Source organism: Coccinella septempunctata, chromosome 9, assembly GCF_907165205.1.
Source record: "Coccinella septempunctata chromosome 9, icCocSept1.1, whole genome shotgun sequence".
In the NCBI taxonomy this organism is placed as follows: Eukaryota; Metazoa; Arthropoda; class Insecta; order Coleoptera; family Coccinellidae; genus Coccinella; species Coccinella septempunctata.
Genome location: NC_058197.1, coordinates 11919462 through 11944523, shown reverse-complemented (window position 1 = coordinate 11944523; position 25062 = coordinate 11919462). Strand labels below are relative to the sequence as shown.

The following is a 25062-nucleotide window of genomic DNA, read 5'->3' as shown; positions in this document are numbered from 1 at the left end:
AAATATTCGAGAAAAAAATTCAGCTGAATTTGTTATCGAAAGCCCTATCTAGTATTTGGGGTCATTGTTTTCAGTCAGTAAGCCACTCTAGACCTACCAAGTCATAACTTAACATCTTATTCAGTTGAAGCAAAACATAATGTTTTCCAAATTTTTTTTAATTTTATTTTTGTACTTCGTCGATGGGTACATACAGGTGAGATAGTAATTAATATATTGATTAATAATGAAGGATAATATAACCAACAAATCCGAAATTTATAGTTATTCAAACAACAAGTGAGTTAATTAAATAAACATTTATAACTCACGTGTTGTATACAAAATTTCATTTCATTTTGATTAGGATTCAAATGATATGTCATTTGACACCTTATGAAAGGTGTCACTTCGATTAAAAATTTATTAAACAGTGATGTGGACGTTTCAAAATTTATAATGGAATAATAAAGGGTTTATTCAGCAAATAAAAAGAAATAACAAATAGTGAATCGATTTGTTGGCTTATATAAACAACCAAAGAACTTGAACCAATTAAAAATACTTCCTTGATAATGTCATTTCAATCGAAATAATAAAATTTCTGTATCAGTTATATTTTTTTGTTTTGCCAATTAAAAATTTGGTACGTTTTAAGTTACGAAGAAAAGAATTGTCCTTATTATAGGACAATTATAGGCCTAATTAGTTAAATATAATTCTACAATAAGAGATGTAGCCATATTTTGTTCGTATTCTTTCTTATTTTATCTGATTTCTTAGATAAACGCATTAATGATTTAGTCCTTGCTCAATTCAATTACTATGTTTCATTATGTTACTAATTAAATTTTTTTCACTGCATAAACTCACTTTAACCCTCAAAAATCATATAAAATTCTTGCACCATCATCTAAATATTTTCATCAATACTTTAAGGAATGCGGTAAATTTCTAGGACATCAAAAGTGATCTCACTAACGTTCCTCATTTTCAGAAAGATGATGAAATAGATAGAGGTATAGTGGCTTGTTTGAGAGAAGTGGGGTATCCAGTTGGCGATATTCATGGAATCAAAATTCATCATGCTGTATACCAAAACCCAAAATTTTTGGGATGCATCAAAAGGAAGTTCTTCCCAGATGTAGATGAAGTAAAAATTCCCGAATAATCATTGTTCGAAAGGCTTTTTCTTCATTTCTATACACTAGGGTTTTCTGTGTGATTTTTTCAGTAGCAGTAGTAGTTTTTCCTCCTGTCAAGTGGACAGGAGATAGAATCAGAAAATCTTTCAGCTTGGTACCAGTTTGAAATGTGTTTTTGCAGTATGTATACAAAATATATGATTTCGAATCTTAATTTTCATTATATGTTTTGTATCATTGCCTTAGGAATAAATTTTGAAGAAAAAAATCAATATATACCGATAATCTAGTGAGCATTCGCATAAAAAACAGACCAAGAGCTTGATGCATTCAATCCAAAAAAATATTCACTAGATGCAATGGACAAAATGATATTTTAGAAAAGTACCCATTTAAAAAAAAATAACGAACATAACCATTACCTATTTTAATTATTATTGAATATTTGAAAATCTATATGAAATATTCTTTATTATTGTCGTGTTTTGTTTGATAATATATTTTCAAAACAAATACAATTGAACATAGGCAGAAAAAATTCTATTATCCCTACATAATTCTATTATGAATAAAATATCTTACAAACTCCTACGTCTACAGTTTTTTATTCGTATAGCAATTGCCTTCGAGTTGTTTTTCTTATTTTCTCTTGAAATTTTCTTCTATTTCAGCGAAGGTTTTGTTCCTCGTTTCAGGTAAGTAGAAAAATAAGTAAATAGTACCCAGAAGGGCTACTATGCCATAAGTTAAGAAGGTTCCATCAGACCCCAAACTGCTGAACATATAGGGAAGGGTATTGACTACTACGAAGGCTGCTATATAGGAAATAGTTGATGATATACCAGCCCCCAATCCCTTATTATCAGCTGAAAATAGTTCACCGAGCATGCACCACGGTAAAGGCATAAAACCAAACGACATAAAAGAGATATAAATAATGACAGAACTTAAGGGAACAATATAGTTGATATCATAACCGTATCTGTTACAAATCATATTGTAAATACTCATCAAAAGCAGGGAAAAAGTAACACCACTTCCACTAATCAAAGCTTGAAGCCTCCTGGAGATATACTGCATGAAAAAAATTGTGATTAGGGAACAAACAAGACGAACAGTGTCCACAGCGATCATCGCAATTTCACCTGGAAATTCTGGTCCAAGAACACCTTGAAAAACTGTCATGCTGTAGAAGGTTATCGAACTTATTCCAGAGAACTGGGCAATCAAAAAAAACATGCTGGATATTATCAAGGGTTTGTAGAATTCGGGCCTAACGAAACAGTCCAGATAGTACTTCCAATTTCTGGGGATTGACTTCATGTGTTCAGCTTTCTGACGAAGACCCTCGAACTCTTCTGAGGTGGGATCTTCTTCTGGCAAACATCTCAGATTGGAGAAGTTCTTGATGCTCTCATCGTACTCATCGTTCAAGATGAGCCAGAAAGGGGTTTCTGGTGAGAAAACCATGAGAATGGAACCCAGCACTGCGAAACCAAAAATCACCACAGCTGCTAATTGCCAGTTCAAGATCAGACCAAGAATGTGGCATAATAGGATGCCTAAGTTGATGGAGAAATTGAGCAAAGCTAACAATAAGGATCTATTCTTTATAGACGCTATTTCAGCCACGTAAACGTTGGCTAGACCTGATGACATCCCAGCGCTCCAGCCTGTTAAAAACCTGCCTACGTAGACCGTGTAGATGTTCTGTGAAAAAGCGATCATCATCCATCCCGGTGCTGGTATCTGAGAGAACCACATCGCATGTTTTCTTCCATATTTTTCCATCAGGTACCCATTGAGGATCGCTCCTAAGGCTAGCGGTAAAGCGGCTATGGAAGCTGCAAAAAAACTGGGGTAACCATAAGACTTTCAACCCTCCACCAATATTTACCAACTAAGGAGATCTCTTGTTGGGTATTGATTCGCACCCTGCTGGTTCTCATTTGCATCTGTGGGATCAGAACTGAGGAATATCCCAACACGGAGCCCATGCCCATCGAAATTATGTAACAACCCATGAGAGCTCGTAGCTAAAACGAAGATTGAAGATAGGAGGGTTTACACTCTACTAAGATGGAAGGAAATACTTACTTGTTTGAGAAAAGGGCGGATTTTCATGTAATATCCTCTCCAGAGCCTGGTTCAACGTGAATATGACCTCTATTGGGCTTTGGTAGCTCTAAGGCGAAAGAGTTATTCAGTGAGGAGTACATTTTTGTCAAGTAATAATGACATTTCTCAGAGAGTTTTAAGTAGAATTTTATGGTTCAAAATGAGGAATAACTATGATTCAGATCCTGAGAATCTTTCGGTTTGATTATATCTCTTACAAGTAGTTTTATCGAAGGGTTGAAGTTCGCAACCCTTGTATTGTAGAGACTTCCAGGTTGCTAGGCAAGATTATCAACTTTGTTATAAGGTAATACAAATTTCGATTTTCTAAGACTTGATGTTTGATTGAGATAAACTCTAGCAGTAGAAAGTATTAGATTGAGTTTTATATCCTTGCTGCAATTTATATTTATAAATTTGTTAGTCTAGTTTCAACATGAAAATATGATTGTTATAGTTTATTCCCAGATTCTCAAAATAATTCAAATACCACATGCTCATTATTCATGGATCCTTTATTGTCATTTTGTTCGATCAAGACATCATTAAATTTTCATACTCAAAGCCTTTTTGCAAGCCATCTATTGGAAGATTTAACCCAGTTCTCGAAAAAAAAACAAAACTGGAATATTTATTTCTTGAAAAAGAACAGTTATTGGACTGTTGTAGGTATTGAAAAATTGTTTCAATTACTAAAAAGTGAAAAGACTTTTTCTTCAAGGAATCTATAACAAATCAATGTGATTTTGGCGGATGCGCTGCGCTTTTGAGGGTCCAGTAATGAACCGATTGTTGAATATCTTTTTAACAACAAGAAATAAGGAATAGATATCTTGAAATGCCCTCCAAGAATAGTCATGAAAAATTAGGATTGTTCAACTATCGATGACGTCATATATTAAATTTGGGACTCGCTGTATAAAATTTTTTCACACAAAAGAACGCAATTTGAAATACTACTTGACCTTTACGAGTATCTAATAATAATAATAATAATAATTTTCCGAATATCACAGATGGGTGATATCTTGTGTTCGACTATATTCCGAAATTCATTTCATTCGATAAAACCGTTTAGAAGATAGAAGTACAAATAAATCATTTTTCATAGTTTTTCAACAGCCTGAATCTTTTAAACCGAGCTCATTCGAAAGTATTTCTTTCAACCTCAAGAATCTACTGTTAAAATATTTGTACAAGTCAAAGACTCACACTGTATGTTGAAATTTTCATCCATTGAATTTGAAATTTTCCTTTCACTTTATTGAAAAATAATAATTTTTATGTATTTATTGATCAAACTCATTTTCCTCGCACTAAGTTGAGATTTCTCAAATTATTTTTGTCTCAGAAACTGTTCATCAGGGAATTATATCAGTAATAGTACTCGAAATATCACAGTGAAGTATTTGATCACTAGAGACCATTATTTCGAAATACGCAGGGGTAAAAAAAAGGCTTACATCAAACTTTTAGGGATGTTAAAAATCTACATATCTGTGATAAATTGAAATAAACAGAGAGGATTGCCCATAAAGTTATGAAGAATAATAATTATACTTTCCATATGGAACAGCCTGTATATCATTACTTAGTTTGATTTTTCACCGAATTTTCATTGAATTCATTAGTTTCTTAGATACCATAACATATCGATCAGCTATTGAACACAAAATACATTTCAAAAACAATTTAATATAATGATTCTATTTTTCAATTAGTGTGTCGAAAATTGTCCCATTTACTAACTGACAATGATACAAATTATCGCAAAAATGTCTCCATTTACAACCCTACAACTTTTATACGAGGCATTTTTGGTTAAACCCTGTGTATTTGGAAATAGTCGACCGTTTTGAAATGCTACTAAAGAAGTAGAATTCAATTAGTTTTTCATTAATGAGCCTACTGGTTTTTATATCAAATATTCATAAAATATACTGATGAAATAAGAAATAGAATTTTTCAATCAACTGTAAGTTTCGATGTGAAAATCACCAGTACATCGAAATTTGAAAATTCAAAATTGAATGGAGTATAATTATGTTAACTCTACCAACAAAAAATCAAAAAAGTATAATTTACTGGACATTTAAAAAGAATGACCCCCTTTGTTCAAAAGATGAACTATAATATAAAATATCTTCATATTTTTCATTGTTACTCATCGAGTACAAAAACTTTTCCACCCTCCCTTATAACTTCACCCTCTTTACGCTCTAGTGTACACCACTTTCAACAACACACATCGACAGACCTTGACAAACGCAGAATAAAACTGATCGACTGTAACACATGACGGAATCAAATGTGAATTGAAGTTAATTAAGGGTTGTATTTCAAATCTCGAACTTACGAAACAACTTAATCTATTTCATCGGAATTTCCTGAGTGTCAATTTCAAATATGGTGTTTTCCACCAGCGTAGGGATATTTCACCCACCAGTATCTACAACAGAATATTGATTTTTACTTTCAAGCCACCCCTACATTCTTACTTCTAACTTGGCTCTTTTCCCCTGTGAAACCGATATTAGATATGTAGTAAATTCGTCGAATTTCGGTGAATTCAGCTCGTTTCACTGTCGTGCGTCAGTTAAAAACGTGGAAAAATCGTGAATATCGGTTGAAATGTTGAAAACAGATGTGGGGGTGCAAGTGAAAACATCCCCTGTCGCTATTGTCAGATTTTCGTGCGATATAGCTCTGGAAAGAGATAATAGTGGAGTGGAAATACAGGGTTTCGTGTGAAGAATACATTTTTATCGTGCCTCAAAGGTTTTGGAGTCGGTGGTTTTTTTTTCCTGGATAAAGATTTGGGCGTTTGGGAGAAAATGGAAAGTTTTTCGTACACGATTGGATATCATGGTTTTGTGATGGTTTCCTGTGGAGATTCGTGACGGGGCCGTGCAGGAAAATCTGAGGAAAATGCAGATCGAGACGAAACAAAACTCCACCCCGGTTCAGGAGGTCCACCAATATGTTGGACCTTACAGGTTGGAGAAAACACTGGGCAAGGGACAGACGGGTGAGTTTCCCCGGGAAATTATCGGGAAATCAAGAAAAATATTGAAAAATTCATGTAGAGATTGGAAGGACCTTGGCCTAGTTTCCAGATTCAACAAATATTTATTGAAATATCATTTTTGTAACCCTGTCAATTTCAATAGATTATTAATTAAGGATGCAAGAGTGAAGACAAAAAAAAATTGTCAAATTTGAATTATAGAATGAACTATAATATAATATAATAATAAATCCAGGGGTTATATTGAAGGTGAAATTAAATTTCGAAAATTTTACTACATCTCCCTTGTCATATTCCATTAACTTCATTCACTAGAAAAATTCAGTTGAGGGGGGCTACCTAATATAAAATTATCAGAAACTTATGAAGACAATTCACGAGGCAAGAAGTTATATAACTTCATTCAAAGAAATATTCTGGACTATAATTCCAGTTTTATCAGTACATATCGATCTTTTTAACAAAGCAGAATAATAACATTCGTACATTAGAATAATTGAGGGAAATGTTCCTCGTTTTTCATGCTTTTATTTTCAACCTACAAAAAAAAAGAACCCTTATTGTCGAGAGACAGATGCTGATTTTTGAATTGAACGTTACAATTTCATAAAATTATGTTTTCCATATTTCCTTGAATGTTTGAGATAATAATTTTATTTATTCGTAGAAAAATAATATTCGTTTTTTGTACTTTCATTTCAATATCATCGATCATTTACAGATACTTGGTTACAATGTGGTAAAGATTAAAGTAATCAAGTAGCACAGCAAATTATGAAAACTCAGAATTGCTATATCTTTTTATCAGGAGCGAATCGGAAAGAATGGTATAGGAAAAAAGTGTTTCTTTTGACCTCAAGAATATACTGTTGAAATATTCGTACGAGTCAAAGACTCATCCTGTATAATTAATATTTTAAAATGGCTATGTTCAGATATAGGTGAAGTCAAAGAGGAGGTCTTCAAAAGAAAATGCAATTTGCGAAAGTAATGGTAGTGAATGAAATATCGCTCAAATTTCATTGTCCTCAAGCACTTGGTCCACATGTTTCATTTTTCAAAAATTCAAAAATGAAGTTGCAGGAGAAAAAAACACTTAAATATCTCCCTTGAACAAAAATTCACTAATACTAAATTTTTCAAAAATCAGTTGATACTCTAGTATTTTAGAAAGGGAATAATGAACTTGAAAATACTGGGCGCTCAATAAAAAATACAAAAAATATCTATCTCAAACTACCTTAGATAAGTAGTAGTGGATCAGCTACTCCACAGTTTCATATATGCTGACGACATAGTTCTAACAGTAATAAGAGAATTCGCGAGCATCTTATGCCATTTAATGCAAAAAAAGCCTCAGTATTATTGAGCAATAGTGCTTGTCAGTGGGTCTTAACATTAAGTCAACCAAGACCACAGTAATTCCATCTATATACATCTATAAAATCCATCCTTGTAAATTCAAACATCATAGAGGGAAAGTCTGAAATTGAATATTTGGGAAAAACCCTAGATAGTAGTCTTTTGTGGAATAAGCAGTTTGAGATCCCTGCTAGAAAAGCAATAAAGGTCTTGTTGGTGTGCAGAAATACTATGATAGTTGTAGCTAATCTTGGGGGACTTCTTGGGGTATTTTATTGTTATTTCATTCTGAGCATTTAATATCTGTACTATCAGGTATAACACCTTTCTTTTTTGTTTGTAGATCTTACTAATACAACAAATAATTTTCCAAAATGAGTAATTTAGAAAATAATAGGCTGATTCATATTCTTTTGATTTTACTAATTATTTTTTATCTCCAATTCTGACCAGAAATTCACAATAAATTATTATGAACTTACATTTTCAAATATTATACAATTATTTTCCTCACTTTTATTGCCGTATACTCTTGAATAAATCAGCAAAAAGAGTATCTGTCGATAATGACTTTTCGTTCGATAACATTGGCTGATAAAATTAAAATTCCCACTTCTAAGTGTGTTTTTCGCACAACTACCGCCAAGAATTAATTGATGGAAATTGATTGCCGGTAGAGTATCAATTATTTTACAGCTCATTCCAAGGTTTTTTCGTTACTTTGGTAATTGAATTACCGTTACCTATTATTTTCAGGTCTTGTGAAGCTGGGCGTGCATTGTGTCACGGGCAAGAAAGTAGCAATTAAAATTATAAATAGGGAAAAGCTAAGCGAAAGTGTTTTAATGAAGGTGGGTATCGGTGGCTTAATTCGATTTTCTCCATCATTCACTTTGTTTATTCCCAAAGGTTGAGAGGGAAATTGCAATAATGAAGCTTATAGACCATCCCCATGTTCTTGGACTGACGGATGTTTACGAGAACAAAAAATATTTGTAAGTTACTATGGAAAAAACCAATCGGTTTCCTTATAACCCTCCATTTCAGATATCTAGTCCTGGAACATGTATCTGGTGGTGAATTGTTCGATTATTTAGTAAAAAAAGGTAGACTGACTCCGAAGGAAGCTCGAAGATTTTTCAGGCAAATAATTTCTGCTTTGGATTTCTGTCACAGCCACTCTATTTGGTGAGTATTGCTAATTGTTGTATTTCATAGTTGTTGATATATTTCTCCTATTCAGTCATAGGGATCTCAAACCAGAAAACTTGTTATTGGACGAGAAAAACAACATAAAAATTGCTGATTTTGGAATGGCCTCCCTTCAGCCTATGGGATCGATGCTTGAAACAAGCTGTGGGTCTCCTCATTATGCTTGTCCAGAAGTGATAAGGGTAAGATATGTTCGATGAATAGACGTCAGGAGATGAAAAACGGCATACCAATTCGTAGTTGAAATGAAGCTTAAAGCGCCCCTCAAACTTGGAAAGGGACACGAGGCCTTATCAAAAAAGTTCTTCAATAGTTGAAAATTTTAATCTACAGTTAGTGGAGGGTATCAGTTGACTGAAATTCTTCCATATGTGATCTGTGATCTGAGAGCTTTGTCATCAATTAAATGAGATCTTGAAATCACGTAGTTAGTTCAGGTTCAAATCAAAAAACCTTCTATTAGACTTCGTACTAGTCCAGTCTTGTATTGATATAAAATTGGGGTTCGTAATGAGATAATGAGCTGAAAACTCCTTTACACTTTCATTTTGGCATCAGTTTTTCCCAATGATCTCGGTTTCTATGGGTCCAATGATGTTAACATGTATTAACAAAGTTGTCGAGCATAAGATTTTCGACAAATTTTGTTGGAGTTCTTTTTATATACGGTCAACCAGTTCTGAGATAGAGGGTGTAGAATGCACAGCCCTTAACAACACACACTGTAATGCAAGGTCAACTGTGTATCTCCGGAATTTCTATGACTATACATTGTATTTAGTTATTGGATCATCAACATTGGAAAATTTGTATTATTTAAGGGCTGATTAATTACCTCATTTTTGTATCTATAGGGTGAGAAATATGACGGAAGAAAGGCAGACGTTTGGTCTTGCGGTGTCATCCTTTACGCCCTATTGGTTGGTGCTCTCCCTTTCGATGACGATAACCTGAGACAACTCTTGGAAAAAGTCAAGAGGGGGGTGTTTCACATACCCCATTTCGTTCCCCCGGACTGTCAGAGCCTACTTCGAGGAATGATAGAGGTGAACCCAGAAAAAAGATTGACGGTGAGTCCAAACTCAAGTCGATAGAAAAAAGTTCTTATAACGGAAGTTTTTTTAGCTGTCCGAGATCAACAAGCACGCTTGGGTCACTGCTGGTGGTAAGGGAGAACTGGAACTGGAGCAACCGATGATGGATGTTGTCCAAACTCACGTGCTGCCATCTATAGAGTCAATAGATCCCGATGTCCTTCAAGCTATATGTAGTTTAGGTTGTTTCAAGGAGAAGGATAAGTTGATACAGCATCTACTCAGTCCTAGGTAAGTTGTTTTTTGGCTTTCGAGCCACTCAAGTATTTAGTGTGCAGTAAAACATTCTTACTTTTTTATCCAATTTTTTTTTCAATAAATGAATATTTGAGATAGAACATTTCGCTAAAATATTTCTCTGAAGTAACCACGTAGCATGATGATTCCAAGAATAGTCCCAGAAAGAAAACACTCATGGATATTCCACATATTGACCACGTATTTCACTACATATGAATCACACTGGGTTCAGACTAGTGCAGACGAACAAGTAGAAATTCAATTGGCCGGCTTTGAAGGTTTTTCTGTTGGCTATAACGAAACAAGGTCTCTCAGAAGAGTATCGTACGGTCCTCAATGGAAAATTTTCAATCCTATCAAGATGACCCTTGAAAATCATTCAACCGTGACCTGCAGATCCTTCCACACTCAGGGCATGGATATTCACCAACCAGATCTGGCCGCCGCTGTATCCTTCTCGAGTCTCCATTATAACTGTGTACCAAAGACCTCCACTGTGACCTGTCCAACGCTAGTTGTTCCCAGTTATGATTGGCAGTAACTGATTTCAGGGATTGATGTAGTATATGCTTAAACCGCTTATACTGGCCTCCTGGTTTTCGGGCTCCCTCAGTGAGTTCGCCATACAGAGCTATTTTGGGAAGTCTTGTGTCTTGCATCCTCAGAATGTGGTCGCTCCATCTGAGTCGGGCCCTGCTTACTTGAGTCTCAATTGTTGTACAACTCGCGCGTTGCAAGACTTCTGCATTCGAAACTTTGTGGAACCATCTGATGTGCATTATCTGTCTTAGGTGACGTTGTTGCGTTTGTTCAAGCTGTTTAATGTGTCGCCTGTAGGGCGTCCACTTTCGCTTCCGTAAAGAAGCGTTGGGAGGACCACTGCTTTGTAAACAGCTGTCTTGGTCTTCAGATTGAGGTCCTGATTTTGAAACACTCTGACCTTTAACTTCCAGAATGCCCGTGATGCCGAATTGATACGGTTGTGTATTTCCGTATCTAGGTTAGCCCTAGTATTTATGAAGCTTCCCAAATATTTGAACTGCTCGACCTGTTCTAGAGTTTCATTCTTCAGGCTGATATGTGTTTGAAGGCTTTCTGGCGGACTTAACAGTATATTGTTTCTGTCGATATTGAGTCTAAAGCCTAAAGCTTCGTATATATGTTTATAGGTGTCCAGCATTATCTGTAGATCCTCTGGGCTGCTAGCTATAAGTGCGCAATCGTCTGCATATTGAAGTTCCGTGATAAACATTAAACGGGTCTTTGCTCTGAGGCTCTTCAGGTTAAATAGGCCTCCATCAAATCTGAATCTTATTCGACCCCATGACCCTTGGAAGTAGTGAACGTAAGAAATTCCAGGTTCCACGTGTCTGCATATTATAAGGGCAGCATTATGAAGAAAAGAATGTTCATACTACAGGTAGTAAAGTGGTCTTGAACCAGTATAGTGGGTAGATCTATTGGGATTTGAAAAGCACTCATAGCTCTTCACAAAATCATTTTGGTTCAGACATGTGCTCACTGGGATACACAGGAAATGACGAAGATTATATCCTGTTGAAAAATGCAGATACATATTTTGTTATAATTTGGTTGGCACGCTCAGTATGGTCATCCACCCTCCATGATCTTCTCAGTTCAAACAAGACTGGACAGAGATCAAATTCGAAAATTGCCTTTGATGTGAAATTGAGATTTATTGCATGATCTGCTCATGGATTTTGTTCTTAAATGAATGCCCTTCTGACCCAAAAAGTACCGAACTAATTTGTACTCCCAAAATTTTCAATGATTGATTTGCTAAAACTACATATTTCTCTTCCTGAGTTCAGAAACAAAGCATATTCCAACGTAAAATTTCACCATTTCCATTTTTTCAGTCATAATACAGAAAAAGTGATATACTTCCTGCTTTTGGAGAGGAAAAGAAAGAGGCCAGCTTGCGAAGATGACTCCGATTCAATACTCAGGATAAGAAACACCGAAAGTCAAGATCCGCCTAAGAAAAGAATAGATACTTGTAGGGTGAATGGTCAGAGTCCCCTTCAGTTCGGACAAATAAGTGAAGGTTCACCTTTGACACCTAGACGCTCTACTTACAAGTGAGTAACATCCTGTTCTTTTCGTACCATGGAAAGCAAGTTACCCTTCTGGGTCTCTGTTTTCATGTGACCTCAATCAATTCGGACATAAGTGACTTTTGTTTTCATAGACGTCAACATGCCAGAAGAAGCCCTTCAACTGGTAGTACCCACAGTAATTTGAGCATCCACTCACCAACAAGGTCATCATCTGGTGCCTCTAGTCCAATTCATTTCAATAGCACATCAAATAACACTCATTGTGAGTATTTACACTCCTCTTCCTGTTTATTGGTTCAAATCAATTATATGCCATATAGCATATACAGACCTTCACATAAAATGGCCTCAAAAACATCAGAAGTCAGAGATTTTCAGCAGGTTTCTAACAAATCTTCGAATATCTCATATCGATCGAATAGAAACTCCCTACATGAATATTGTGCTTGTTATATAAACATATCTAGTAGATTAATAGGTACCCTTGCTTCTCTGGAATAGTTAGAGCTATATAATTATCTCTAATTATCAAATCTAACTGACATCGATATGTTTCAAGCCGCTCTATCATCCCCAGTGTGTCAAAGAGCAGCCTCCCACCACGGCCACCGCAGTACCACAAATACCACCTCGAGCCACATCTCCCCCAACACTCATGTTACTGTCACACCAGCCCCTCCAACTCCAACCCACCACAGAGCGAATAGTAGTGGGGGAACGTCAACTTCGTCCATATTGTCAACGCTAACTTCGCCCGAAAATGACAACGCTAATCTATTGGCAGGTATGTGGTTCATCTGAAGAAGTACCATAGTCTCTCAATTGTAAAACTTGACATCGGTTCACAGGCTCAACAATTCTGTCCCAAATGACACCACCGGGTTCTCCCCACTCTAGCTCAAGTCATCACTGGAAAAGCAGATTGACCACCATCAAGAACAGCTTCTTGGGTTCACCCAGATTTCATAGGAGGAAATTGCAAAGTGAGTACTGAATAGTTGGTCAAGTCTTTCTCATCATATTATTGAAGGTATTGTCCATCGCAGGCCTACGTTGTTATTCAGATGAAAATAAACGTTTCGTACTAGACCACACCTCCGTTTTATGTTTAAGGGGAAGAGAAACCCAACCAAAGGTGACATAGCATTGCCCATTCCCTTGCATTCAACTTAATTGTAGATCGTAGATTTTAATGAGGTTTCTATTGCACTACGACCTTATGATCTATTCTAAAACCCATCAGAACTGTTCTCACCCCCTCCAGTTTCAGAGTTCTAATGAACTACATTGCATTGGCTTGCGAGGCAATCCATCACCAAGTGATCAAGAGATTTTTCTTGGTCCTCAGTTTTTGCTAGACCAACTCTCACTAGGTGCTTCCTAAGGTGGCAATACCCTCTAAGGAATCTAGTAAAGAGGTGTAGCCTATCCTTTCCAGATATACTACTAAGATCTCGCAATGTTGAAGTTGAAAAGGACATTTTTGGAATGACTCAGCCTTTTCGTTTTTTTCTTTCTCCTGAAACTCTTCCTTGTAGATACATTTACCACAAGGTTCCTGTCCATCGAAAGGAGTATGTGATCCTTCTTGGCAAGTGTGTTGGCCTCTTTATAACTTTTTATTCCCGAGTGAATGGTTACCCTGACTACACAGATCTTCTCATGTTCACCTATTTCGTTGGGTCTTCTTCGGCACTCCCAGAAGAACCATTTATCCAGCAGAAAAACTATTGGCAGTTGTTCAATAGACTAACAAGTTGCAGAGAATAATGGAAGAAGGACATCTCCAATCTTTGAACGAATAAGAGTGAACTAAGTTCATTTATGAAAATAAATTGAGTAGATTTTCTTCCTCTAGACGTTACCACTGCGTCAGACGAGGCACATTTGACCCCTGAGTCCTCACCCGAGCTCACCAAGAAATCTTGGTTCGGCAGCCTGATGACAACGGAAAAGGACGAAACTTCCACGATTTTGATCAAGGGAAAGCCTTTGGCCACAGTTAAAGCTGACCTAATTCACGCTTTCCTATCGGTAAGGGTTAATCGATGAAAATATAGTTTCCATAAGAGAACCCTGAGGAACACCTCGTGATCGTTGATTGCATTACAGATAGCTGAATTGAGTCACTCAGTCTCCAGTCCCATGAGTTTCAGGGTGGAGTATAAGAGAGGTACCACTGGGCCAGCCATGTTCCAAAGACATGTGAGGTTTCAGGTTGATATTTCGACGATCACCAAGCAGGTTGGTGATAATTCTAAAGAGAATCTGTATGCGATCACCTTCACCCTTCTCTCTGGTAAGTTTTTGAGTGATTGGTGGTGTGGAATACTTAGTAAACGTTCGTTATAGGGAATATAAGGAGATTTAGGAGAGTTTGTGAACATATTCAGGCTCAGGTTTGTACCAGGAGGCCGCCACCCAGTCCAAGGGCACAGAGGAAGTTCACCACTGAACTGAGTGAGAGTTCTAGTTGCGGATCTGATTCCAGCGAACTTTATTTGAATACCAGACAGGTAAATGTTGTGAAGTTTTTATCGATGCCAGTTGATATGCAAAAATTGTTCCAGTTGAATGTTCTCCAATTGGAAAACAGCGATCTGGAGAGCGAATGCAGCGTCTTCGACGTAAGAACGGCCACCAGGGAAGTGTCAAGAAGGGCATCCACCAATAACAACACGGAAAACCTGGAGCCCAACGTCCCAGGCACCCCCAAAGCCGTCAGATCAAACTCGGAAAACACGGATTCCACCTGTGAAAGAACCTGCATAACGACAATGTCCGGCAGTTCGATTGCGTAATACAAAGGTTCCTTCGATCTGTTCGAGAGATTCGTGTGAAAACGCCCGCCATTCGCCCCCGTTAGGGCCCTTTCGCGCGCCGTCCGACGAATCTAACGGACGAATAAGAATCGGACGGTGCGGAAGGGGCCTAACGGACGGCCAGAGAAAACGGGTCGCGATGCTAATTCGTGGGGGTTTTGTGGTCCTTTACCCGCGGAAAATTCGTAAATGAGACTAATTGAGTGGCGTAGAAAATTTTAATATTGAATTACGTAAGATTAGGTCTACTTTGAACACCTAGTTATCTATGCTGATTTTGATGATTAAGGGGTTGAGATTAGGTGTTAAATCGACGGGGTAGGTTCACCGTTTTTCAATGAAGGAAGCCGTTCGTTAGGAATTTGCAATATTTTCGTTGTCTTCCTCTCAAATTCTCTTCTGCTGCAGTGAAACATCTAATGAGAAATTTCGACTATTTTTCACCTGCAATGGAAGTAATTTAGCAATCAAAAGATGGTTCTTATTATTTCAAATGTTCAAAGATCAATATGAAAGAGTAGAAGGACCATGGAAATGTTTTATTCTCAATCGGAATTGAAAGTTGGAATTTTGGCTATAAACTTCGACTTCTAACTAATTGTCTCTTGTTCGAAGCACAATACAGAGTGAGTCTTTGAATCGTACAAATATTTCAACGATAGGTTTTCGAGGTCAAAAGAAACACATTTTTCCTTTGCCATTTCTTTCTGAATCGACTAGGTTCAAAAGATAGAGGCTGTTGAAAAACCATAAAAAAATTATTTTAAGTTCTCTCGGTTTCATCGAATGAAATGAATTTCAGTATATAGTTTTCATCAATTTGATGAATCTTTTTCGAACACAAGATATCACCCACGTCTTCTTTTTTTCTCATTATGACCATTGAGTACCATAACAATACCAAAAATTATAAATAAAAATATTCTTCATATTTTCTCGTATAATGCGCCGTTTTCGAGTAATTTGATTTTCACAAATAAAAAATATTAATGAAATTCGAAAAATTGGGTACTTCGACTCAGTGCAACTCTTTTTAAAAGATCCACTGAGGTATAGTGTCACAGATTTAGCTAGTTATTCTAAAGCAATTTTATTTTCCCAGGGGTGGTATAGCTTATTATGAAAACTTAAGGTGGCTATATCTTTGTATCAGGCCCGAATCAGAAAAAATGTTATAGGAAAAAAGTGTTATCTTACCCCAAGAATTAACTGTTAAAATATTTGTACCGTGTATAGCTTTAAAAGATGAAATTCGGAGATAATAATCAAAATTTCCAGTGAAAATAGATAAATTCTGTGGCCCTACTAAGCCTTCGTGATTTTAAAAACATGGGTTGGGGTTTAAATTTTCTACACTCTTTCTGTACTTGCATCTTCAACCGAACGGCTCCAGGTGTTGAAAAATATCTAGTTACCCCTAATTGCTGGGGACAAAACGTGTTATCCATAACTGATAGTTTGCGATTTCTCGATTATTAAATTTCTGATTTGTCGGACGATCATCGGAGTAAGTATCTCCTCGAAGAGCTGGCTTTTGTCATGAATAAAGCAACCTTTCCATCTGCCTTCAGCGTCAGCGTTAGAAAAAATTTCGGGATTTTTTACTGGAGATGTTGAGAATAGCTTTTGTACATAGCGAAAGAAGCTTATTGTGATTTTTCGGAAAATCTATGTTGTAAAAATTATATGGGGATGAAACATGAGTGTCAAGCGATAAGAAAAATGCTTCGAATGGGAATATTTAGTGTCGGTTAAAGCCGAAATATTATTCGGTTTAAGGGAATAATTTTTGGTAATTTCATAATTTGTATTCATGGCAGTGTTTCGCTCTGATCATTTCTCATCATTGAAAACAGAAGACTTTCAATCGATTGTGTATCAATTCTTGAATCGTTCAACTTCAGAAATGTTAAAAAATCCTTAGAATGTTTAAAAACAAGCTAACAAATAACACAAAAAACTACTTTCCATTTTGTTCACAAAATATTTAATACATATAACAAAAATGACTAACACCCAGAAGAAGAAAGAATTTAGAGAATCTCTAGAGTGTGCAAATGTAACATTTCTGTTAATGGATTCTATGGAATATTTCGAAATATATCAGAAATTCTTTCATGATCATGATATGTGTAAATGTACAGAAATCAGAGTGGAACATTGTGATGAGACGTAAATAAAGTAAACTTTTAACAGAACACACCAATAGTACGATGCTCGTTATTTTTTTGCGATACTTAACAGAGGGTTCTAATTGAAAACAATATTTTAGAAAATTTGTCGCGATAAAATAGTGTAAAATGCCGGCCATATATAGATAAAAAAGATATCCAATAGTATACTTGCAGAGGATGACATTATTGAATATTCCTTGTTTTTTGTAGGTACTTATGTGGACATATCAATATTTTAATTGAAGAGCTCAATTTTTAAGGAAGCAAATATTCGTTCGATTATGTAAATAACCCAATTTTTGCGCTGTATCTTTCCCTTATGGTTCACTCTTTCTATTAACTTCAGTCTACCTTCGGCACGAGAAAATGAAAAATAAATAGACACAAAACAACAATATTTCTCGGAGGTAGTTGTGTATTTTATCCTTCGAAAAATGTACAGGCTGTTCTTAATTAACCCCACCACGGTTCAGATGATTTCGAACCCATTATTGAAGAAGGACCTTGAAAATTTATTGTTATTCAACTGTTGAGTTTATATAACACAGTCTGTACTAAAAAGTCCAAACTTTTTGATGTGATTGTGAATGTTCTTTGATTTGTTACCTGTTAAATTTTCGTTACCTTGTATATATTCGTTAGTTCAATATATAAGGTGTTCAAGAAATAATATGAAATAATGAATGATAGGCTTCGATTTTGTATTATTAGTTGAACTCGAATTAATAATAAATATAGTGAAAATATAACAAATTTTGCCAGAAATAAGAGTGTAAATTATTTTAATAATTATTGAATTTAACATTGCCACGTGACTGTATTATTGAATTTTTGTTTAGGATGTTGAAGTTCTTCATTTGAACGTACTCTTTGACATATTCTGTTCGAAAAATATTATATAGTTTGATTACAATATGATATTATATGTATAAGTGCTTGTATATAAAAATTGTGATAAATAAAAAAGATTTGCACAATAATCAACTATCGATTAAATATTACCCACAAAATATTATCCCGAATACCTATAAACCTATCAAAAATGTATTAGCAAACCCAAGAATAAAAATCATATACACCGTGATTTAGGAAAACAATTGAAATTGATGAAAAAGGGAAACTTGAATAAGTTTTTTCACTCGGTCTCGTCATAATATTGGAAATGTTCCCGAATGCAAATAAAATCAATTCGTTCTTCGTAGAGAAAAGTTGGTCAAACAAGTGTTGAAACTTCCTCTAACACATAGGTAGGTAATTGTTTTTTTTGTACATACCATAAAAATGAGTCGGAAAAAATGTCATCAATGAAGAATACATGGTGAGCTTTGAATAATTAACATCGAAACAACGTTTGAGGTGTGAAATTGTGTTGGATTCTACCGATTCACTTATCTCCCTCCAAATTGTTCAAAAGCCCAACACAATGGTGAAGAATAAGCAACTTCACATTCTTTCTCTAACAGTTGATATGATTGTGTTCAGGTGATTGAATTATGTTGTTCGGTATCCTTTGGAGTTATATAAAAATGTGAGTAGGTACTTACCTCGAAATATCCAAATAAATTTTTGTGAGAAAATATCCATTTTTGATATTGCATATTGATTTTTGGATAAAGTGAAACACATAAAAGAGCTCACATTTTTGATTAAGAATGATTAAAAGCCACTTATCTTGAAATCTATTGAAATATAATTATTATTCAAAAAATGTAAGGGGTTATTCCTGGATTTTTATTCAATATTTTTTTGAGCAGCCTAGTATTTTTAATTTTCTTCTTAGAAACTAGAAAACAATTATTGATTTTGTCATCTTTAGGGAGCTGTCTTGAAAAGCATTTTTTCTCAGAAACCAGAAAACTGGCAGAAATAAAATCAGCCAGACATTCTTTGAGGGACGAGATGAAAATAAAAAAAATTAAATACAATATGATAAATCCATGCAGTTTTTTGACAAGAAGTCACCCCTTTTCTATTCTAACTATTCATTTACTGTTTGTCCAAAGCATTTGTTAAACAATGCTGCCTTACGAAAAATATTGAAAAAATATGAGTGAATGTTTGGTTTTTGAGCCATATATCAAACAATAAATTCGAAGCTTTCTAATTATTCTCTTGAAATCTAAATTTGAGTTTTTTTGTCATATCAACATTTCACACCACCTGAAAATTTCCAACTATACTGGGTGTGTCTTTGACTCGTACAAATATTTTGACAGGGGGATGCTTGAGGTCAAAAGAAACACTTTTTTTCTGTACCATTTTTTCCAATTCGGCCCTGATAAAAAGATATAGCAATTTTCATAGCTGTTTTCATAATGAACTGTGCCACTCTTGGAAAAACAAAATTGCCTTCAGAATAACTAGCTGAATCTATGGATCTTTTAAACAGAGTTGTATTCAGCTATAATACACAATTTTTCAAATTTCACCTATACTTTTAAATTTTTGAACATCGAATTAGGTGGGTACCTACTCAAAAAAAGGGAGAAAATATGAAGATTACTTTTATTTTACAAAACGTTTAAATATTCATTAGATAGCGTCCTACTTAGTTTCAAGAGTTGGGTTCTCTGAATTATTGGTATTTTTATGGAACGTTAATGGTCATAATGAGAAAACTGAAAAACGTAGGTGATATATTGTGTTCGAAAAAGATTCATCAAATAAACGAAAACTGTATTTCGAAATTCATTTTTTTCTATAAACCCGTTCGTGAGATCCAACTGAATAAAACATTTTTTATGGTTTTTCAACAGCCTGTATCTTTCAAACCTAGCCGATCGGAAAAAAGGGTAAAGGAAAAAAATGTTTCTTTTGATCTCAGGAATCTACTGTTGAATTATTTGTAGGGGTCAAAGACTCACCCTGTATATCCTTTTTTTTGTTACAAATCTCAGATCGAGTTTTATTATTATTAGTAATAAAAAAAATATGTCTGACTTTTCCAATAAAAAATACCTGAGGATAATTTTTCATCATTGAGACTCATCATTGAGTTCATAAATTTCTCTAAGTGTAGGAGAAAGTGAAAGATAATAAAATGATTATTTTGCTCTGTGTTGTATGAAAGTAGAGAAAGTATGTTATGATTATTTCTACGCATTGTTCAAAGCACGCTCGACTGATTTTGTTCATATTGAAACAGCGATTTCGGTTGGTTATTAATAATTAATATGAAAAAATGCTATGAGATATGAATATTCCAATGAACGAATAAATATATATATGTTGTACCAGGGAGCGAGCTAAAGAGTAGAAAAAAACGTTTATATATCTGTGTGACCCATTTACCAAAAAATTTGAATATTGGAAATTAATCGGTTATTTCACAAGGCATCAATAAAAACATGAATTTCTTAAATTTATACCAATATCTTCCAGAATATGGGAAAAAAGATCAAGCAGATCTTCATCCGAACTGAACGCTGATCGAAAATGGGACACAACAATATATCAGGTAAATTACGAAGCACTTTAATTGAATCTAAAATAATCCCACCCAGATTTTCATTAGTTTGGGACCGCTGATCTTCTGCTTCAGTGTTGGGGCTATGATGGGATTTTCTGGCATATTCCTGCCACAGCTTGAGGCAGGGAAAGGCCAGATGAAAACTAATGGGGATGTTCAGTCCTGGATCGGTAAGAAAACTTATATAATATAATTATAGGTAGGGAAGTTCAACGCTGACATGGCTATGAATATTAGTAAAAAGGGAATTTTACTGGCAAAGATGTAGATTTAAAATAATATTTTTGTTTTTTATGGCTTACTCTAAATCTAAATTTTTGGGTAAATAATCGTTTGTAGTTCTCCTCAAAAGTTATATTTTGTTTTTCAATCACATGAACTCATAACAATTTTTGTAGAATGCTAGGGGTCACTGACCTTTCATCAATTTATTTGAGGAATATGTTTAGTGTCGCATTCAAGTAATTTTTAAAGATACAGTGGCTGTTGATTGATTGTGCTTTTTTCAGCGTCTTCAGCTGTGCTCTCCATGACATTCTTCTCCCTTTTTGGAGGTTTCCTGATGGAGGAAGTAGGAAGAAGGTCGGCACACATCATTCCAGCCATCCCTGGCATCGCAGGATGGTTAACGATCTATTTTGCCAGAAATATATCGACTATACTCATAGGCAGAATTTTAACAGGAATTTCTTGTGGTCTGTTCGCACCAATAACATCAGCCTACATCGGAGAAATAACATCACCATCTCTCAGACCCTTCATTCTAGGCTGTATCACGCTAAGTGTGACGTCAGGAACTTTGCTGTGTCATTTAGTTGGCACATTTTACTCCTGGAGGACAACAGCAATTTTTTGCGCAATATTTCCAACTATTGGTGGAATCCTAACTTTCTTTTCTGAGGAAACCCCCACTTGGCTCTTCAGGAAGGATAGAATAGAAGACGCATGCGCAGCATTCTCTAGGATCAGGGGACAATCAGAAGAGACCGAAAAGGAGCTGGAGGTGATGTTGGAGAAACACAAGAATGGTGGATTTCGAAGTAAACCACTGGCAGAAATCACTCAGGATTTGATTGCTAAGCCCGAATTGTTCAAGCCTTTACTTGTCGTCGTTTTATACTTCGTGTCCGCGCAATTTGCCGGCATAAACGTTGTAACCTTCTACGCTATAGACGTTGTTAAGTTGAGTTTAGGGGCTAAATTCGAAAAATCCCATGTGACGATGCTTGGCATGGATTTTATCCGAGTGGTTACCTCAGTTATAGCTTGTATCCTTCTGAAGAATTTAAAACGACGACATTTAGTCGTTGGTGGGGGTGTAGGGTGTATGGGATGCCTCTTAACATTGAGCTTCTCTAATTTCCTGTCAAGGGTCACTGAAAACACTCTGTTATCGGTTTATGCCCCTCTGACTGCACTTCTCGCCTACGTTTTCTTCATTTCCATCAGTCTCGTTCCTCTGCCCTGGTGCCTGGCTGGTGAATTGCTGCCACAAGAACTCAAAGGGCTAGCTTCCAGCCTGCTGTGTTTCTTTTCTTTCACCGCCTTTTTCATCGCAGTGAAATGTGCGCCATTCTTGTTCGAGTTCTTGGGAGCGGGATTGACGTACTTGGTCTTCTGTGGTTCAGTACTCTTCGGTACCACATTGTGTTGGTTCTTTCTTCCTGAGACGAAGAATAAGACGTTGGAGGAAATATCGGATACATATAGCGAAAGATGATTGGAAATTAGATTTTTTTACTGCTAGCTTCACCAGTGATTGTAGAAGCCTCATCATTCAGGGAGAAAGAAACCAAAGAAAGTGACTGAAGTTAATAGTGAATTTACAACCCTTCATATTTTCGTTATTTCCAGCATGGAGGGAGACTTGTTTTTTAAGGATTTCATTGCCTCAACTCCATTCTTATAACGGTCAAATCCACTAATTCAGTGACATTAGGTCGCTTTATACTTACTTCAAGAGTCCTCTGAACCTTAATATGGTCGCTCAGTTTCCTAACACTTTGACTGGAACCATCAAAATTTGTTGAAGAAATTCATAAATAATATTTCTAATCCGTTTTTTATTGCTATTTTTGTCGAAGGATCAAGCTGTACGTTCATTCAATTTATTTTGATGGTTGAATCAAGGAATGACTCTTTTTTTGAATGAATAAAATTCTCGAAATTATTATGTATTATGAATGAAATCCTAATAAGAGTGTCCCGAAACTGACGTAAAGTTTGTTTTAAATTGAGACCACCTAATAAAGTCCTTCACAATACTCCAAACAAACTTCTTTACCAGAACACAGGATTAAAGTATTGAATTCTTCAATATGTTCTCATCGAGGTAGAAGTTGTGTTGCTCTTACGAAATCGAATAAGATCGAGACCATGGTCAGCATCTACTCATCCTCGATGAGACAGTCTTTCATTCGGTACCCTCAGTGATGGTAGTTGTCACTTTATCTTATCTTATTTGAAGACGCCTTAATAACAAATAATTATTATTTACGTATGGAAATATTCTACTTAAAATGTGCAACTATATAATATTGATCTCTATCCAAACTCAAGAGTTCTTTGTACCCTTAGACCATTTGACTGAAAAAGGTTACAGATGAACGAAGAGTATCTGGATGTTTTTTTGAGATTTTATGCATACATTGAACAGATATCTACCGCTTGTGAACAAAATTTTCGATGATGAGGTATTTTTTATTTTTCATATGAACCACATCGACTATTCCGAAAATATTGTGCTTTATATGAACTCGGTGTAAAATAACCCGGCTCCTTCGCTGTAGCTGGTGGCTGTAGCTAACGCTGCTGTAATTCCTGACGTTCACCTTGTGTCCGAAGAGGCACCAGCCCATTACAAATTTGGCTATTCAGTTAACAACCCCTTGACTGGCGATAGCAAGCACCAGGAGGAAACCCGTGAAAGTGATGTTGTCCAAGGTAGCTACTTGGTAGAAGCTGACGGTACCAAACGTGTTGTTGAATACACTGCCGATGCCGTGAACGGATTCAACGCTGTTGTACACAAAGAACCCGCTGTAGTTGCTCCTGCTGCTCACCATGTGGTTGCCACTCCTGCTGTGCACCACGTTGCTACAGCTCCAGTGGCCCACCACGTTGTAGCTACCCCAGTTGCTCACCATGTTGCTACCGCACCCCTTGTTTCCACCAGAGTAGCCACTCTTCCATCAGTTGCCAGCTACTCCGGATTGTACTCTCCATACCACTCTTACAACCACCCTGTATATTCCCCCTACCACCACGTCAACAACTACGTGTTCTAAGATGTAAATAAATTGATTAATTGTGGATTCGGCTTGTGAAGAATGTTATGATTTAGTTGAATAAATCCTTTAAATTCAAAACGAATTGGAAGCAATTTTTACAATATACCATCATAACAATATCTATAACCTTTTAGAGTTTTTCTGGGATAGATATCCTCTCAATCTACATGATGAAAATGTGAAACGTTCTATACTTCCGTTATTCCTGGAACAATTCATGTGAAAGCAATTTTTTCACACCTAAAAACATGCCTCGCATCTCTCAGAGTATTGACACAAGGAGTGTATGGATGATTTTTGACATTTGATGTATGAATTGATCAGATATCTTCGGATTGAGACACATACTCCATATAATGAGTCGTTCTTCTAACATTTCCAATAAATAAATCAGCAATTCCCACTATATTTCCGAAAATATTACAATTTATATCAACACTATCTAAAATACCCGGCTCCTTCGCCATTTTGCAACCCAATCTTTGAAACTTTGACTTTGATTTTTATATATTAATTGTGAACATTTAGAGTTCAAATTGCTTGTAATTGAATAGACAGATGATAATGTATCCGAAAATGTACTCAATTTGCTATTCCGCACCTTCTGAGCGTTGTAGGAAAATGAAAACTAGCGAAAAAGCGAGGTCCGTCAACCATTCGCCGAATTTTTTCGAAATTATGCCATATAAATCGAGAAAAATCAGTTATTTCAATATAAGAATAGATCTACTTCCTTATCCATATAAAAAATCCTCATAAAGACTTTCAATAAACCGGAATTTTTTGAAACATCATGAGACAATTCATCTGAAGATATGTACACTCCACAATCATAAAATGAAAAGGTTTAATGGAATTTTTCGATACGATGCAATTCATTGAAGAAAACGTCTCGTCAATATCATAGAAATTTTCGATTTTTGTGAATTACATCTGAAAAAATTATCGGAATTCCAATTTTTCCATTTCAGTACTTAAATATCTGGAAATACATAATGACAGGTTGATCTGATTCAGTCTACGAATGAATAACATTGATTTTCCATTT

At 35.6% G+C, this 25062-nt stretch overlaps 4 protein-coding genes across 4 annotated transcripts; 3 read left to right on the top strand and 1 right to left on the bottom strand.

Moving 5' to 3' along the window:
- Positions 1–1371: 1371 nt before the first annotated feature.
- Positions 1372–2970, bottom strand: LOC123320170 (facilitated trehalose transporter Tret1-2 homolog). Its single transcript, XM_044907372.1, has one exon. The coding sequence runs from the start codon at positions 2913–2915 to the stop codon at positions 1764–1766; it is 1152 nt and encodes a 383-aa protein (XP_044763307.1). The 5' UTR covers positions 2916–2970; the 3' UTR covers positions 1372–1763.
- A 2567-nt stretch (positions 2971–5537) lies between these two features.
- On the top strand, positions 5538–15545 carry LOC123320196 (serine/threonine-protein kinase BRSK2). Its single transcript, XM_044907399.1, has 15 exons — positions 5538–6270; positions 8389–8483; positions 8542–8627; positions 8680–8820; positions 8876–9026; positions 9699–9914; positions 9970–10169; positions 12059–12280; positions 12391–12521; positions 12819–13043; positions 13108–13242; positions 14118–14293; positions 14372–14558; positions 14612–14775; positions 14830–15545. Exons 1-15 carry the CDS (start codon positions 6171–6173, stop codon positions 15058–15060), a joined length of 2460 nt encoding a protein of 819 aa, XP_044763334.1. The 5' UTR covers positions 5538–6170; the 3' UTR covers positions 15061–15545.
- Positions 15546–18667: 3122 nt separating this feature from the next.
- LOC123320494 (facilitated trehalose transporter Tret1-like) lies at positions 18668–22602 on the top strand. Its single transcript, XM_044907827.1, has 4 exons — positions 18668–18783; positions 20637–20712; positions 20759–20894; positions 21234–22602. The coding sequence occupies exons 1-4, from the start codon at positions 18749–18751 to the stop codon at positions 22442–22444; spliced, it is 1458 nt and encodes a 485-aa protein (XP_044763762.1). The 5' UTR covers positions 18668–18748; the 3' UTR covers positions 22445–22602.
- Positions 22603–23363: 761 nt separating this feature from the next.
- Positions 23364–24011, top strand: LOC123321108 (larval cuticle protein A2B-like). The gene is made up of 2 exons (XM_044908611.1): positions 23364–23417; positions 23514–24011. The coding sequence occupies exons 1-2, from the start codon at positions 23364–23366 to the stop codon at positions 24009–24011; spliced, it is 552 nt and encodes a 183-aa protein (XP_044764546.1).
- Positions 24012–25062: the final 1051 nt, after the last annotated feature.